Genomic DNA, 18,074 nt, shown 5'->3' on the forward strand with positions numbered 1-18,074 from the left:
GATTACTGCACGCAGCTCAATCAAAAATTGTAAACTGTGTGACTCCTAATGAGTGAGTGCTTTTTTGAGGGTTTTGGGGGGAGTTCGCAAAGCTCTGGCGGTTGGTGGAAAAGCCTTTTAACAGCGAAAATGTTACCAAAAGTTGTAAGAGCTTTTGTTAACATTTAAGCTCTATACTCTAAAATAAAGAGCTTTTATTCCCAAAATTGGTAGCAGAAGGGCTTTGCTTTTCCCTGTTGCTAATAGGAAAAAGCTCTCTATAGACCAAACACGCTATGATGATCCTTTTAGAGTCCTTCTTCATATCATATTCCGTATCCTCTGAAATATTCTTTAAATTATATATTTTTTTATATATCTACAATAATCTTAAATAATACAATTTGTATCTAATTAAACCGCCAAGGAAAACAAGAAGCAAAAGCTGTCTTTCACTGGATCTCCCTACTAAATCCATCCAATAACATTCCATTAACTTTTTATAAATACTGTAAATAATGTATGTACCTTATTCATTTTATGAATGTATCTACTGGGATCAATTGTTTTTCCACTTAAATGTAAAACTAGCTTTTTTTCCTTTTCTATATTTTCTTTAGAACTTCAATCCTTAGTTAGCAGTTTCGTTAATTAATTAAATAAAAGAGCGGGAACGTGGCAAGGGCCGACGCTCTACTTTGCACCCGGTACTCAATCAGTTTTATTTTAGTTTTGTACATATGTAGATGTAAGAAAAAACACCGCTGATTAGTTCCCTTTTCACATTATTTTCCCTCCCTCTTTATTGTTTCAAAAACCAAAACTCAAGAGGAATCCCTACACACGGCCCCAAAAAACTTTCACTGCCTGGAAAAACCTTTGCTGGTAAAAAGTTCCATAACACAATTTATGCGCGTAACTGGGCGTAGTGAAAGGAAAACTGTTGAAAAAGGAATTCTAGGGAGGGAGGGGGGCACCCCTGCTCTTAGGGCAACTTTTAAATAAATTTCTAAATACTCGTGTGGCGCCCCCCGAGGAGCCGGCGATCGCGCAGGTAGTACGTGGCACAAGTTTAAATGGCTGGAAAGCTGAAATGCTCTACATTTTGGCCCGAAAGATGATGATGATGAGGTGGTAAGACCTTCGTTTGCGGGGGGCGGCCAACACTTTTGACTTTTGCGGTGGTAAAGTTTTCTGCATTTTTACTTTCTTTCCTTTCTGCCGGCCAAGAGTTTTCCGAGTCAAAGTTCGAGTTTCGGTTTTCGCCTTCGCCTTGGTCGTTGTTTGTACAAGAATTTATGTTAATAACTTTTCGTTCAAGTGTTGTGCTGCTGTTTGGCTGTTGTTGCTGTTGCCAAAGTTATGCTGCCCTGATAATGGCATTGATAGCGTTGTAAATATTTGTACTGCACACCTCTGCGATATACAGGTGTTTTGACTTTTATTCGATGCCACAGAGAACTTTTCGGCAGCGTGGGATGTCTGGGTATTTTTGCTCTTGATAAAGAAGTTATTGCAGGTGAAAGGCCGAGCTTTTTTGTTTAAAAAGGCGATCAAATTTAGGAAAAAGTGGTGGAATATTGTTCCCCACAATATACTCTGTTTCCTGCATGGAAATATATGCCCCCTTTAACCCATTAAACAATCAATTCGGCTTAAACGGAGACCCCCGGAGAGTCCCCAGAGCTTCATTATACACAATTTGCACTTGAGCCATGAATGCCTGCCAACTGAATCTCCGTCGGAATCAGAATCGGAATTTGGTCTGGGTGCTGACTGCCACGCCTTCTACATCCTCGCTCCTGGCCCTGGCGGTACTCCCTTTAGCACATGGGTCTTGTTTATGGGCGGAAATTACATGGCTATCAAAACATAAGCGCCAGTTGACTCCTGTTTAGAGGCTGTCCTTCCCTATGCCTATGCAAATGTCTGCGGTCAATGGGCAATACCCCCGAAACACACAGCGCAAGGGAGACGAGACGGCCCAGATCCAAGGGCTGTTGGAGATGGTTGCGTGATTGTTTATGAAAGTATTAGAGGACTTAGAGGATAGTTCAGATAGTTTGAGTAATTTCCAATGGTGATCGAGCAGGCTGGAAGAGAGAGGATCGATCGTGGGCAATAACAATTCATTAAAAATATATTTATCACTAGTACAGCTTAACTGTCGCTCCGAGGCTCTTCTTATCTGAATAATAGTGTATATATATAAGCAACCAAATCGATTGAAATCCCATGTAGATACGAAAATTTCGGTTATTCTTTCTCGCTCACTCTCTATGGGATCTGGTAAAGCCCTAAAATAATTTGATCCCTCATTTCACATGAAATCACGACCCTTTCACGCTCATTCACTCCCATCTCTAGGCAATGCCCAAACCTAAGGGCAGTGCAGTCTGGGGAGAGGAGCAGTTTGAACTGAATTCTCCATCCTAGAGCGTGTGGGCAGCGTTTTGCATTAATTGCTTCGCCGTGTGGACAGGGGGGGGGCGGCGGCAGGGGGTGCCAGGGCAACCAAGTGCTATGCTGCTATGACGTTATGGTTTATGTATCCCAATCGATGTTATTACCATGCCAGAGGCCAACAGAGAGGGAGAGGGACTGTGCTGATGGCCTAGTGTGAAATGTGAAGAGCGTAGGTGTGGCATGAGTGCAGCTTATGCGAAAGGCAACACTCAGCTGCAGATACAGATACAATTTTGAAATGGTGTTTGTTTATTTTCCATTTCGACACTCAATTTAAGGCTTAAAATCGTAAGATAAAATGTGTCTATTGAGGCAGGGTTAAAGGGTTTTGTTTCGTCCTTTTAAAGATGAAATCTTCCACCTGAAAAGCAAAAGTTTTGCCAAAGCTTCCAGGGAGACCTCTCTCTCGAAATAAATCCACTTGGCTGGGGCAATCCCCAGGAATTGTTCATCTTCATATAAGCTGGGGGCACAATCCCCCAGATGTCTTTAACTTTCCGTTTTTGTTGTGCTGCAGTGGCACTGTTTTAATGCAAATGCGAATTGTGTGGCACTTTCCATTTCATATTATCTGTGGCAGAAGCATAATTTTCCGTTAAGTCGCCGCTGGCCGCATTGCCATAACTTGGAAACAAAATGCATTACAGGACGAAAAATTTGCGCACGCAAAAAGCTTGTAAACAAACACAATAAATTCGAGGCTTGGCTGCCACGCTGCCGCTGCCACACGGCCACTGTGCTGCACACAAAACAGGTGTTAATCCTGCTCTACTGAAGCTTTTCTTCTACTGCCACTTCCACATTGCCAGCAGTTGTGCTGCGGTACTTCTGATGCTCTTTTCTGCTGATTTTCCAAATGCGACTGCTACTTGCCGCTTTTCCAAATGCCGCAAAGTACCCGAGTATCGTATATGCAGCAGACCAAAAACGTAAAGAACTTTAAGCTGCAGGCAAAGTGTGCGGTGGCAGAGCCAAAAACAGCAAGAAATTAGACACAAGATGTGCTGCAAAGGTCGACACTTGTGATACCCTCTAAATGTGGCTTTATTTCAGAGATCTGCAGTACATTTGTATCCTTTTTCGATGCTCACTTGTATACAAAAAGGCAGAGGAATCATCATACCCCTGTTTATAGGGGGTACCGCATGGGGGGGGGGGGGGGGGGGGGGGTAATCATAAAAAATTTGTTGCACACGGAAAACAATTGCGCTCATTTGTAACACGTGAGTAAAAGAGACAGTCCTCGAGAGGATACAGGGGAAAGAAAGGTACAAGAGACTCTGAGAGAGGCACTCAGAGAAAAGAAGAGAAGAGAGAACGAAGCCCACACAATTTGCATTTGTTTTTGGGGTTTTTGCAAGTTGTTGGCGAGGGGGGGTTCCAAGTGCCGTTTGTCGTTGTCCTGGGCAACGGTACTTTCCAGAGAGTGTAAGCCCCCGGCTAGAGACGTCCAAGAGAGAGCGAGACGGCTGCTGGAATTACCTTTACACATACGAGTACACACACATACATGCATGAGAGAGAGTGCACTCGAACTCAAAGTTGCAGTTGGGTCGGGGATTGGGTCCTGTATTGCATCCCTGGGCAGCACATTCGGCTCCTAATGCCGTTATTTAGTTTTAGCATACGGGCAGGCAGCCGCTTTAAAGGTTATCTCGTTGTGGCCCTTCTTTTGTGTTGTGTTTCGTGTAAAATCGCATACAAATAAAACAAAAACAAAAACAAACAAAACTCAAGCATAAAAAAGGAGCAAAAGCTTAAAATCTAAAGCGCATTCGACAAATAAAATAAAAGAAAGCCAACACAGACATAAATGTGTACGAGCTGGTGTAACACGTTGGCTTTTTCACCGACAGTTTTTCATCGAGGAAATAGAGACTCGTACATTGTTTCAGTAATTTTTCGTATACCACAAAGCAGTGTTCCATGAAGACACCCAGGGAAAGTAAAGGAGCCTTCTATTAAAACAAAAAAACCTACAGAATTTATTAAAGAATATTAATTAAATAAATATACATATATAGTGTAAATAGTGCAATGGATCTAAATATAATTTTTATATTTTTCTAGTGTAAGAAAAACCGTTCGTGTATTTCCGAGAAACAGTATCTGCGTAAGAGTTTTTTTGTTGCCGTATGCTGACCGGCTTTTGGTTTCCCTGTCTCCCACGTATACCCCCATATGTTGCTCCCTTTGCCTCCCATTGCCGGTGTAGCAGTTGCCACACTGTTGCCACTTAGCCATTTGCCGTTACTTTGACAACCGAAAAATGCTTCGGGGGGGCATTGCCAGGCTTAACAAATGTGCGGCTATTGGCAGTGCTTTAGTCTCCTGGTGTGTTTCGGTGAAAGCTTTCTCTGATTGAGCGCCACAGACCAGACCCGTCTTGTGGTGGCTTCGCAGATAAGCTTTGATTGTGGGATTCGGAACGGACCCGGCGGGGCATGCATTTTGAATGCGGGGATTGCGAAACAAAAAAACAGTGAAACAGAGGACAAATGGAGATTGGGAATGTCACTTTGGATGAGCAAAGAACTATTATTTCTTTATTTTTCAGCCTTTCCTATGGCTTCAATAGATCTTCTCACACATCGCCACCTCTTGGCTATAAAAAGATTAAAGTTTGACTTTAATTGCATTAAAACCTTAATTTATATTAGATAAACCCAAAAAAATGCATAAAAATTCCACATAATTCTTTCATAAATGCTATATTACTATACCCATAAAATTCTCTTTATCCGTCTACGAGATAATCTTCCATTGACCTTCACTTTGACACGCTTAAGAATGGCCCAAATCGTGATTACACCTCCATTGAACATTAACTACAAAAAAGCGATTCCAGCTATCAATTCTAACTATAGACTCCTCCACACGTGTATGCCCCGCCCAATTTAATCACCTACCAAAAGTCTGAACTCACGCAATTTTTTCGACACCCATTCCTAAACCCAAACCCAAACCCAAATCGAAATCAAAGCGTAAACTTTTCTACAAATTTTGTTGTTTGTTTTTAATGACAACAGGATTGACAACGGAACGAGCAACAACAACAAAAACAAAGAATATAACAACACTATTAATAAACTTAAATACAAGAAGAAATCAAACCGTTCCCGCCGTGTGGGGGCTACCGGCTACCCTGCAACGCCGGCGACCTGCCGTTGCCAATGTCAACCGTCGCCAACACCCCAACAAACCCCCAGTGCCCCCGTTGCCCCCGTTTCACCCGAAAACCCCGCCATTGTCTTCTTCTCGTGACTGTTGTCGGCTTTTTTCAATGCCGGCGCATGTAAAAAAAATATACGGGCTACAATTACGGGGCTACGGCTACGGCTCTCTGGCATATAAACAAAGTTTGTTAATATTTCTTGGCCAACGGACGCGTAATTTTCGCGTCTCGCATTACGCGTGTGAAAAATTAATTCAAACTCGTGTGAAATGCTGGAAAATTGGCTCAAAATTCCAACAAAAACTCCTAACAATTTGAACAAATTTTAAAGAACAATTAGTGGATCGCTTGTCTATGGACAAATGGTTTGGAGAGAAACGTCTCTGGCTGTTTGGTAATCATCTTCCACTTCTGCCCAGAAGGTAAGTTTCCTTGTCAGAATTCGGTTAAAAAAATTATTAAAATAACGTTTGAGGTGCTGTTACACGATACGTTTTCTGCCGACGGTGTTTTTTTGGCGGCATATTTTGGTATTTTGATTCCAATATCATTCGAAATGTTTTTGAATATTTTTTTGGAATACTAAACAAATACTAATACAAATACTAACAAAATGCCACTTGATTAAATCCTCATAATACTACAGGGTTTTTTAAAACTACTATAAAAAATCAAAAATTTTACAAAACCTAAAAATACTTCAAAATACTAAATAAAAATGCTAAAATTACTTGGAAAATTTATCAGGCAAATACAAAAAATATTTTTAAACAAAATGCTAAAAATAAAAAAATTATAATATTAATAAAATAATAAATTATACAAAATACTGCAAAAACTAAAAAATATCGAAAATACTATTAGTACTTCCAACTACTAAAACAACTAAAAGTACCTCAAGTACTAAAAATAATACACTTTACTAAAATACTGAAAACAATATTAAAAAAATAACGCAAATACGAAGAATACTGCCAAATACCAAGAAAAATATTCAAATGACTAAAAAGTACAAAATACTAAAGTTAATACAGTTCATGCAAATGCTACAAATAATTTTAAAAAATACTAAAAATAACTAAAATACAAAAATAATGCTAATACTTAAAAAATACCGCTAAGGTTAATAATTCCGCCAAATATTAAGAAAAATTACTAAAAAGTTTTGCAAATATTACAAAAATTACGATACTACAATTTTATATACTAAACTATGCATCAAATACCTAAAATATACCTAAAAGTACTATACTCATAAAAGAATGGAACAATGGATTTGAACACGTTTGGTTCGTAATTTTTCGGAAATCCCGTCGGTAATGTTCATTGCTGAAAAGGAACCACAGACACAATACATAAGAAAATACATACGTCAATGAAATCCCGCATCGTGTAACAGCAACTCGTAGGTTTTGTACGTTTCGCATTGCCTTGCCTTGATGGAAATATTCATCAAGTCCTTCGAGAAAACCCTCGAATATGCATTTGTTTTCCACCGAACTTGAACTTGAAGATTGGTGGGACTGATAGCTCATAAGTTTTTGGCCCTGATATTGTTTTGTTGCAAAAAGAGACCTTGTTTTGTGTTGGCATTCATGCGAATAGGGTTCCGTTGAAGTTGTGTGCAAAATGAGTGTTTAAATTAACCTTAAGGCTAATTATTTAATAGATGAAAGTCCTTCCCCTCGAGCCGCCCACAATTGACAGCAAAATGAGCTGCATTCAAACAAAGATAACTTGGAGGGAAAAGCCCCCGAAGCCCGACAACTATTCAACAAACACAGAAAACTCCATCATCGGAATAGAGGAAGGGGAGAGGAAAAGAACGGGCGAAAAACTCCAATCAAATTGAAATTCAATCAAACGAAAATGTGCAGGGGGAAAAAGGGAAAGGGAATGGGAAAATGGAAGTAAAGCAAAGAGAAATGCAAGAAAAAGAAAGGAAAGAGCTAGTACACAGACATCAAAATGCATTGATATGCGCTTCGTCGCTTTGTTTGACTTTTTTGTTTGGGTTTCCCCGTCCTCCAGCAGCAGGATACAGGATCCATACAGGACCCCGACAAGCAGCTCGAAATGGGAATATTGCATACTTATTGGCAGCGGTAGTGGCAGTAGCGGATGATTTAGCGGTTTTTAATGCTTCTCCGGGCGGACAGACATTCGACAGACACGACAGACAGACGGAGTGGGATTGGGAGTGGGAGTGGGGTGGCAGTACCCCTTTGGGCACATGTCAACGCCATTTGCACTGCAGCTGCACGAGAAAAATATGGAAAAATATCTACAAAGTTGTACACGTATTTGCGCTTGACAATATTTGTGTTTGATTGAAATCATTTTAAGCAGTCCGTCGCCCTGCTTACAAGGGGGGGGAAATGGATTGTGGTTTGGGGCGTAGCATGTAATGTGCTTCGGGGTGGGAGAGAAATGTGGTTTGGATGGGAGAAAGTATTTGTCAAACAGAACGAAAAGCAAATAGATCTAAAAAGATACTGTACCGGAACATAGATTAGTGGGTAGAGAGGCAGATGAAGGATAGATACATCGATCCATTTTATAGGAAAGAAGAACCCTGATGTAGAGGAAGATTAATAATCAATTCTTCACAAATTTTGTGGGTAAAAAAGAAAACATACTAGAAAAGTACAGGAAAGCTGCAAAAAAAAATTTATACAAATACCAGAAAATTTTAGAAAAGGTAACCAAATACTATAAAATATTGTGCAATACCAGGAAATCTAGACAATTGCCGATTCATAAAACATCTGGAAAATACCAGAATTTAAAAAAAAATACCGCAAAATTGTATATAATGATATAAAACCATGAACTCTAAAAATACCAGAGAATTCTTAAATAATAGCTAAAAATTCGTTTATATTAGCAAAGCTATTCCGAGATATTTTTATACGTCTTTCACTTCAGATTATTTTCATAATACCTTCTTTTGGCTATCGTCCTGGCTCTCTCTCTCTCTCCCCCTCTCTTCTCAACTCTGTTTAAGAAATCTCTCCATCAGTAGCTCTTGCTTTTGCCAGACTTTTTTTTCTGTATGGTGCTTTCCATGCCCAAATTTTGACAGTCGTTCGCATTCGCAGAGAAAGCCTTTCCATGGAACCTTTTCCTCTTTTTCCTTTCCTTTCTGCTGTAAGGCTCATATTTGCATGTGGCGAATGTCGTTTTTTTTTTCCTAGAATCTGTTTCGTTTTCCCTTCATTCCTTCCTTTCCAACTCTCAGTCTTCTCGCATAATGGGGGGTCGGGACCTGGATTCATTTGCATGTGTCGGGCCTCAGACACCTTTTGCTCCGCCAGCGTTGCCGCTTGTTTGCTGACCCAAAAAGAAAGAAAAAGAAATGAAAGGAAAGACGAGCTGCCATCACGACAGACACGTCAGAATCAAAGCTACTGGTGCTGCTTGCAGCACCTGTCTCTGGTGGCAGGAATACAGCAATTCAGGCATCAAATATTCAGTATGTTCCGATGCATTTTAAATCATTTAATTCGTGTATCGATAAAATAAAATAACAGACTGCCGCAGGGGAGAGCCTTAGTCAACCGGAAACCCTGCAGCCGAGCGTACCTCTGGCCGCCCCGTGAAATGTTTCAGAATTATTACTTCCAGCAGACATTCCAAAAATCGTTTCTATACCGCCTCATACAGAAGCTTCAAGTGTGCAATGAGGAGGATCTAAATGCGGCCCGGCAGTACAGGTGGGTCTGAAAATGAAACCGAAGCTACAAATTTTATGGGCCCTAATTAGCCTTGCCCCAAACTTTATGCGGCAGCCAACAGTGCTGCCAAATGAAAGTGAAAAATTGTGCAAAAACAGAAATAACAGAAAGTGAATACGGAATGGAAGTCAAGGGTTTTAATACCCTTCTTTCAGTTTTATTTCTGGTGGAGCTATATGATAAAGGATAAGTAATTTCATGGTAAAGAGAGTGTTAGTGAGAGACGTTCTAGCAGGTTCCACCTTAAACCGTCCGTTTAAAAGACTTTGGAAAACAGGATACAATAAAAAAGAAAGCAAAAAGAAATTTTAGATAAATACTAGAAAAAAACAGAAAAAATAATATAAAAATACTGAATTTTGGATTTAAAATACTTTTAAATACTAAAAAATACCAGTATATGGTAATGAGAAATTACTCGAAAAATAAATACTAAAGAAAGCACAGAAAATACTCAAAAAATACCATGAAATACCTTAAAATGGTAGAAAACATCTGTAATATACTAGAAAAGTACCAGAATAATACTAAAATTAGCGCTGCAAGAGCTATTTACCTTCGAAAATAGTAAAATGAAAATAGTGGTGGAAGAAAACTAAGGTGCTGTGAATTGTTTCATCCCAAAAGTCAAGGAAGATACCGAAGCAGAAAAGGATCGACTCGATGTCGGCAAATCACCAGGTCCCCCTTTTCAAAGGGTATCTTACAAAAAAAGAGAGAGGATAAAGTTTTATCCAATGACATTTAAGTCGTGGTCGTGTTGCAGCGGCCTTGGCCTTTGTTTGCACACGCATATGCCTCTTGCCACATACACACGCTGCTGTCTGCCACTGCCCCTGCCTCTCCTGGGCCCTTTGGCTCCTTTCGGGCCATGTATTCTCTCTAAGTAGGCAATGCTTTTCGCACACCCATGCTACCTCAGCGCCAAGGGTCGCTTAGTGCGTGTGCAAGCATTTGGCATTAATAGCTTGTTATTTATTGCATTTTACGCTTGTTTTGCCACAAGGCCACGTCAGCACAACGCCGCTAACCAATACCCATGCCCCATGCCCAAGGCATCCCCTGCATCCTCAACACCTCTGCGTTCCCCTCTCGTATCTGTTTTTGTGCCTGGAAAATGCCAGCGTTTTGCCATTTTTCTCGTACTCGTAAAACTTTTCATTGCCTGGCATTTATTTATTTCTATTTTTTGCCCCAGCAGGGAAAAGTTTCTCATTGCACTGCTTGTATTTCGGAGCCATGCTTGCGAGCTGTTTTTAGACCAGTTTATGAAATGCGAGCGCATGGCTTTTTCTCTGCGATTCAAAAGGGCAGTTTTCAGGCCAAGAGGTCAGGTAATTGATACGGTTAGAAGGTACTTGGTTTTCAGGAATGTGTATCATTCAAAATGGTGTAGAAAAAAATTGGTTTTAATGATTACAATCAAATTTAATGACTTTTGATAAAAGTACACAAAGGAAATGGAATTTATACGATTTCTGTAAGCAAAAACCAATTGCAAAATATGCAAAAAAAAAAAAAGGAAAAAACAGAGCGCGTGGCCTGAGAGCTAGCCAGAGAGTCGTCTCTGCCTGGTGTAACGCAGTGTTGTTGCTGCTGGGAGAGCAATGAAGAGAGTAACGAAGCTCGAAATAACCTACGACGCGTCGCGACGCCCTAAGCTCTGCTCACGGGACGAACGATCACGATTACAGCGATCGTTGCTGCAGAGCTCTCTTGTCTCCTTATCTACATTTTCGTGGTCTCCGTTTTCACATCACATCCTCCATAGCGCAAAAGTCAGATCGAAGGAGGGAAGGCGTTTCGACGCGCCTTCTCTTCAGGCATTGCGGCAAATGCGATTCTATTTCAATTTAACTTTCAATCAACCTCCGAGCTCTATTCTCTTCTTGCGGTTCCTTTTTTGCAGTTTGCGCAGGTAGTGATCGTGTTCTCTCGTCTGCGTTGTGTTCGCTGACACATTTTATCTTCGTTCTATCCATGATGTAATTAATTAACGCCCAGAACTACTGAGAGCGCTTGAACAGCATATTTTGTGAGAGAGAGAGAAGAACGAAAATTGCTGTTGTACTAAGCGAAATCAGACCCGAGAAGAGAGCGTGTTGCGGGAGCGCAACGTATGATTTCATCGTGGTTCTCCCTAATGCTTAATGCACTCCCGGCAGCAGCAACTACAGCAGCCAGCGATTAAGAGTAATATAAAATTAATTAATTAATTCTTTTAAAAACAGAAGATGTGAAGAAGAAGATAATGAAGAAGGAACGTCTGGTGTTTCAATTTTAACCAAAATTCTTGTATAATATATAATTCCAAAATAAACTAACAAATACTCAATCAACGAAAGTGTTTCATTCGCATATTATTTCCAATGTAAACTTTAAATTAAGCACACAAAAACCCTTCGAAAATCCAAACCAGAACCAAATAAAACAGGGAGCTTTGTTTTAAAATCGTTAAAACAAACATCAAAGTCCATTGCTTCATAATTTATTTGATTTTCCCAGACATCGGCACCAACACTTGAGAAACTTTTATATATTTTGCACGCTGCCAAGTGCCGTTACCTGCCCCAAACAATTACTACGGGGGGCAATCAATAGTACTACAGAAAGGAGGCGCCACCAAACAACAATAGTGCCGTTCCGCCTACAATCCAAAAGTCAGAAAGTTGAACAGCCGTTGACCCCAAAAAAATCGAAATGCAAATATCACGCTTAATAGAACAATAAATACAACAATCAACAAAAATACAACAAATATCAAGAGAGAGAGGGAGAGAGAGAGAAGAATAACAGTACGATAATTAAAAACAAAAAGAGCGCCGGCGGCGGCGTTGGAGAGAAATGTAAAAGTATTTACACGGAGAAACAAAAGCTGTCAAATATATGTATAAATAGCCAGAACAAAAGGCAAAACGAGAGACGAGAGAAGGAGTGCGAGAGAAAAGTAGAGAAGGACTGGAGTATAATGGACGGGGGCGTTGTCGAAGGAGACTTCACTGTAATTATGCAAATTAAATGGCAGAAACCCACTCGAATGGTGTGGCTTTTGATTGGATAAGGAGGGGTCTCTTGATAGGTCACTCCGTCAGGCCATCCAGAAAGGTCAAAAGATGAAGACAAAAGCCGCTACTTTTGATACCCTGGAAGCAGAAACTATAGACCCTTCTGATACACATCCAAGGGTATCAAGCGAGTCATCCCTCAAAGATAGCCCTTCTTGTTTTATATCTGACATGTTCTCCACTTCGTATGCGTGATATTCCTCCATATATCATATTGCATTTTTTAATGCATTTATAATGCAACACGCGACACATGTACAGAACAAACAAAAGAAATGTGGAAATCAACTTGAAATCAGAGTCGCCATCGTCCATATGCAATGTCCATCCGTTGCATGCGCCGCCCAGGCCGTGTCACTCCCACTGCCACTGCCACTGCCACACTTCCATTTCCCTTTTCCAAACTCCATTTCGAAGCGGTTTCTAGCCAAAAAACACCGACTGGCTTCTGCCTTCAGTTGTTTGCCGGCTCTTGACGTTTCCACATCGTGTGTCCTCGTCATTGCAACAGAGAAACTCGCTTTTCGCGCAGGTCTACGCTTCGCTTCCTCCTTCGAGAAGGTCTTCTTCACCGAAGGCTCCAAGGAAGACATACTAAATACTCGTAGAAAAAGTGCTTGAAGGATACTCGTATTTCTCGTTAGCAATGAAAATGTTTGAGATATCCAAACTGTTTTCTCTGAGGAGGTAAGAAATGGAATCTTTTTCAAGGGGAAATGTGATTGGGAGTTATTTTAAGGAGAAAATAAAGCTCGTAAATGGTGCATGAAATGTTTTTTTAAATGGTTAAAGCTGTTCTTGTGGCATAGAAATTAAGTTTGTATGTGTGATGAGACTCTGTAGCTAGTATTCGCAAGAACTTTAGAAGAAGCTAAGAAAACCTCTTGCTTCGAATAAACTTTCAATGAAAATCCTTTTTGTGGAATAAAGCAGGAACGATTTATATGAAAAAGATCATTGGAACCAGTTCTATTCTTTGGGAAAGAGTTAGTTAATGATAAATTCCAAAAGGAAGATATATCAGACAATCACTTGAAGCTTTTCACTTTAGAACGAAGAATTAAATGCATAGAATTTGTATAAACAATTTTTTATGAAAAATTCAAAATAACGCCTATTTGTTTTTTTTTTTATAAAAATCAGATACAACACTTTTTTTATTATATCAATAAAAATAAAAAGTAAGAATTGTATCTGATTTTTATTTTAAAAGATACAAATAAATGTTTTATTTTAAAAATACAAAAAATAAAACTTAAATTGAATATCCGTTTTACAAAGCTTTTACTAAATGAAAAAAAAGATATATATCTTTTTTTGAACCAAGTGTATATTACCAAACATGTACAAATATTCCTGATCTATGATTTAAAACGTTTCATATGACATATCGCATGTCCTTCCAGGACGAATATTAAAGATAAGCATTTTTGTAATACAAATTAATAATAAAAATTGGGAAATATTAGACTTCAAGTTGTATTTAAAAACGTAGAACAGTTGCAGTCCCTGCATAAAACCCCTTTATGATCCCCAATCATTAATCTAGTTCCAACTTTCACTCCTTAAAAACAATACTTCAACAATTCATCAACAACAATCAAAAGTGAACAACAATTTGCATAATTAATGAAGCAATTGAAGAATTATCAAAAGTACTCCAGAATCAGATAATCAAATGGAGCTTTCCGGCAATCATCAATCAGCAAATGCACTTTACACAATAATCGCCATTAATTTCCAGTATAAGTGCAACAAATCATCCTTAATTTCCAGTAATAAGTGCAACAAATCATCCCTAATATGTCTGTAATAACAGACCAACAAAGTCACTGTCCATTCGGTCGTAGAATCCCTTGTTACAGTAGAAGCATTCCTCATAGATCCCCTCCCTCTGAGAGTAGAACCACTCCACGTAGCACCCTCTAAAAGTAGAATCACTCCGAAAGTAGAACCCAAGAAAGTATTACCCAAGAAAAAAGGTAACCTTAATTATGGTATAATTTGCTTGAACATTTATACATTAATAAATAATGAATGAAACCACACCCTACAGACAGACACCCCAGTGCACTGCTGCACTAGTTCTTCCTTTACAAGAAAACCGCCCGAGAAAAACCCAGTTTTTCCTTAGAGAAAACTTCGTTCCTCCCGAAGGTAAAATAACAAGGGGGGAAAAGAAATGCAAAAGAAAGGCAAAGAACTACGCCTCAAATTCCTTCCGCTTGTCGTTAACAAACAAAAAAAACACCCAACAAATAGGGGATGGGTGTAGTAGGGTGTTGTGGGGGCTGCCACCCCTCCCGTCCTTCGCTGAAGGGTGAAAACTTCTTGTGGAACTTTTGTGCGCATGGTTTTGGCTTTTGTTGTGGTTTTTTGTGCTTGTATTAACTTTGGTCGCATTGCTATGACATTGGCCAGCGGCAAAGGAAAGGGCCAGGACCCAGGACCCACAACCAGGAACCGATAGACAGTCGTTGGCTGTCACTCATAAAAAACAAACGTCCAACTATCGCAGATAGAAAAAAATTCCCCATATTGATTGAAGCGCCCGAAAGGATACTTTGAAGTTTATTTGTGGGCGCATGGTGTGTATCGTAGAGTTTTTTTTGCTTCGAAAATTTAACCAAAATGTAATTCAATTCATTTGCAAACCTGTAAATTTAGTGGCAAATTCGTCAGATATTAGCCAGATGGGTTCCTAGGTAAGTCACCTGCTTGCCACATTCTCTCCTTCTGCTCTCCGCCCTATTCGGTGTTTCGTTGTAACTGTTTGTTCTGCACCTGCACGGTTCAATATTTAATTGCATGTTATGTTCTGTACTCTGTTTATGACCTACACACATGTTAGGAAAACTCTCTGTGTGGAAAAGCCTCGAACAAAGTTCACTTACCTCCCGCTCTACGGATTGGCATTGAACTGCCACACCACCGGAGGACTTATCACTCGGGAAAAGCTCCTCGAAAAAGCCATGTAATAGTGAGTTTTTGAAAGGAAAATTCTCTGTTGAAAATCGATTTTGGTTTCGTGTTAATGCGGAATGGGAGGGGTTGGAGGGGAGCTAATTGGCTATCTATCTATCTATTCGAAGTTTGGATAGTAAATATATTGATTTTATGCACGGATAATAGAGTTTAGAATATAGAGGAATAGAGTTATAGAAAAATTGGGAAAGATAGCGGCTTTCTTGAGCCCCAAATAAGTTAAAAAAGAATTTCTTATATCAGATATCATTTAAAATTAACAGACATTTACGTTCAAGATCATTCCGTTGAAGAGAAATACCTCTAAAATAAATACATAAATCCACAAAAACTACCCCTAAAAATATATAAATCCCCAAAAAGTACAAAAATTAAACTCCCACTTTTCATGGACCAAAAATCAAGCACTTTTCCTACCAAAAATATTCTATAAAATTACACTTAAAGTGCAACAAACAAATTAAAACATTCTAAAACTTTTTCTCATTTGTTATTTTTGTTCATTTCATCCAAAAACTAAAAATCATGCAATAATTCTGGAACAAAAAACTTGTAAATAGCCACAACAACAACAACAAATACAACAGCAACAAAAATTCATCGTGTAATCCATAAAAATCCATTCCATATATCCTCTCGTGTACGTATCTCTGTGTGTTCCATGTGTTCGTGTCTGAGGTATCAAACAGCAAAATTTCTAGACATTTTATGTGCCCAATGCAAAGCAATGCGACGTGCAAACATCAAACGTGGTCAATGTTTGAGTCTAAGGTAAACGTAAAACCCGCTCAAGCCTCAAAATCTGAATGTTAGAACGATGGAAATCCCCGAAATCGGAAATAATCTTTTGGTTTTCAATTTATCCCCCTCTCCATTGTAGACCACAAGGTAGCAGCAAGATGGATCGCTATGAGAAGTTGAGTCGACTGGGCGAGGGATCCTATGGTATTGTCTACAAGTGTCGGGATCGAGAGACGGGCGCCCTAGTGGCGGTCAAGCGATTCGTGGAGTCCGAAGACGATCCGGCAATTCGAAAAATTGCATTGAGAGAGATAAGGCTATTGAAGGTAGGCGATTCCCACAGATCTTTACAGACGTCTGTACATATCTTTTATCTGGCAGAACCTTAAGCATCCAAATCTGGTTTCCCTCCTGGAAGTCTTTCGTCGTAAGCGTCGCCTGCACTTGGTCTTTGAGTTCTGTGAACTGACGGTCCTCCACGAGCTCGAACGCCATCCGCAGGGCTGCCCCGAGCATCTAACCAAACAGATCTGTTACCAGACCCTGCTGGGCGTGGCCTATTGCCACAAGCAGGGCTGTCTTCACAGGGACATCAAGCCTGAGAACATTCTGCTGACGGCCCAGGGACAGGTGAAGTTGTGCGACTTTGGCTTTGCCAGAATGTTGAGTCCTGGGGAGAACTACACAGACTATGTGGCCACCCGATGGTATCGAGCGCCGGAGCTCCTCGTGGGCGACATTCAGTATGGCACACCCGTGGACGTGTGGGCCATTGGATGCCTCTTTGCGGAACTGGTGCGAGGGGAGGCTCTGTGGCCGGGGCGCAGCGATGTGGATCAGCTGTATCTGATACGGAAAACCCTGGGGGATCTCCTGCCGCGACACATACAGATCTTCGGGCAGAACGAGTACTTCAAGGGGATAACGCTGCCGGTGCCGCCAACGCTGGAGCCGCTGGAGGATAAAATGCCGCCCAAATCATTGCAGAATCCCCTGACCATTGACTTTCTAAAGAAATGCCTGGACAAGGATCCGGTGAAGCGTTGGTCCTGCGAAAAGTTGATCAAACATTCCTACTTCGACGACTACATAGCCAAGCAGCGAGAACAGGAGCACATCAATATCCTGGAGGCGGCCACGGTGCGGCAACAGCAGCTCGCCTCACAGCAGTTCATGCTTGCCACAGCCGCACAGCAGCTACAAACGGGTGCGGGCCAGGCGGCAGCCATTGCAGCGGCTCGTGATAAATCAAAGGTGAGATATGGAAGGCATCTGAAAGATACAATTAGTACGCAATCCTTTCTCTTGGCAGACTTCAAACACCTCATTGCCGCTGTTGACCGGCACCCAGCATCATCATCATCCGCATCAGGATTACGGGAAGCTGCAGCCCTTGAACAAGAATGGAAATCTCCTCCATCGCACAGAGCATCATCTGCCCACCATATAAACCGGATGGGGGGAGGGAGCGGGTCTAATAATTTCTCCTTTTATTTGGTATTTTTATGCTTTATGTCTGGTAATAAATGTGTAAAATGTGTAAAAGAAACCCAGAGATCAATCAATTAGAGGACCGATGGAAATCCTAGAAATGAATGCTGGAAAATCCTTTCTCATTGAAATTCCAACTCCTTTCGTAGATATTTCCTTATCGTTCTCACAAAATATTGCAACTTAGTCGCAAGTGGATATCTAAATCACTTTGCCATCTACGCTTTGGGCCCCAAAAATCCTTTTCAGCCTTGCACATACACGCACATTGAATTAAAAGTCCTTGCAGCTATTTTGCGAGTGGGTGTAAAAGGAATATTATGGGTTGTCTACTAGCCAAACAGCCCCCTGAAGCACATCCACTTGTTGGCTCTCACTCCTCCCACTCTTAAGGTAAATGTCACACATCGTCTGGCCCAGGAGCGGACTTGAAGG

General features: G+C 40.5%; 1 protein-coding gene across 8 annotated transcripts; it reads left to right on the forward strand.

Moving 5' to 3' along the window:
• The first annotated feature begins 5,729 nt into the window (after positions 1-5,729).
• LOC4816417 (cyclin-dependent kinase-like 1) lies at positions 5,730-17,628 on the forward strand. Of its 8 annotated transcripts, none has more exons than XM_033380408.1 (6): positions 14,001-15,010; positions 15,090-15,127; positions 15,968-16,178; positions 16,288-16,474; positions 16,530-17,402; positions 17,461-17,628. In XM_033380408.1, the coding sequence occupies exons 3-6, from the start codon at positions 16,069-16,071 to the stop codon at positions 17,596-17,598; spliced, it is 1,308 nt and encodes a 435-aa protein (XP_033236299.1). In that variant the 5' UTR covers positions 14,001-15,010; positions 15,090-15,127; positions 15,968-16,068; the 3' UTR covers positions 17,599-17,628. The 8 variants fall into 8 exon arrangements, with proteins under 8 accessions (XP_015036691.2, XP_001356077.3, XP_033236298.1 ...); XM_033380409.1 differs by having other exon boundaries at positions 14,004-15,127; positions 15,968-16,047; positions 16,109-16,178; XM_033380407.1 differs by lacking the exons at positions 14,001-15,010; positions 15,090-15,127 and adding an exon at positions 12,870-13,109.
• The last annotated feature ends 446 nt before the right edge of the window (positions 17,629-18,074 follow it).

The sequence above is a fragment of the Drosophila pseudoobscura genome, chromosome 4 (assembly GCF_009870125.1).
Source record: "Drosophila pseudoobscura strain MV-25-SWS-2005 chromosome 4, UCI_Dpse_MV25, whole genome shotgun sequence".
Taxonomy (NCBI): Eukaryota; Metazoa; Arthropoda; class Insecta; order Diptera; family Drosophilidae; genus Drosophila; species Drosophila pseudoobscura.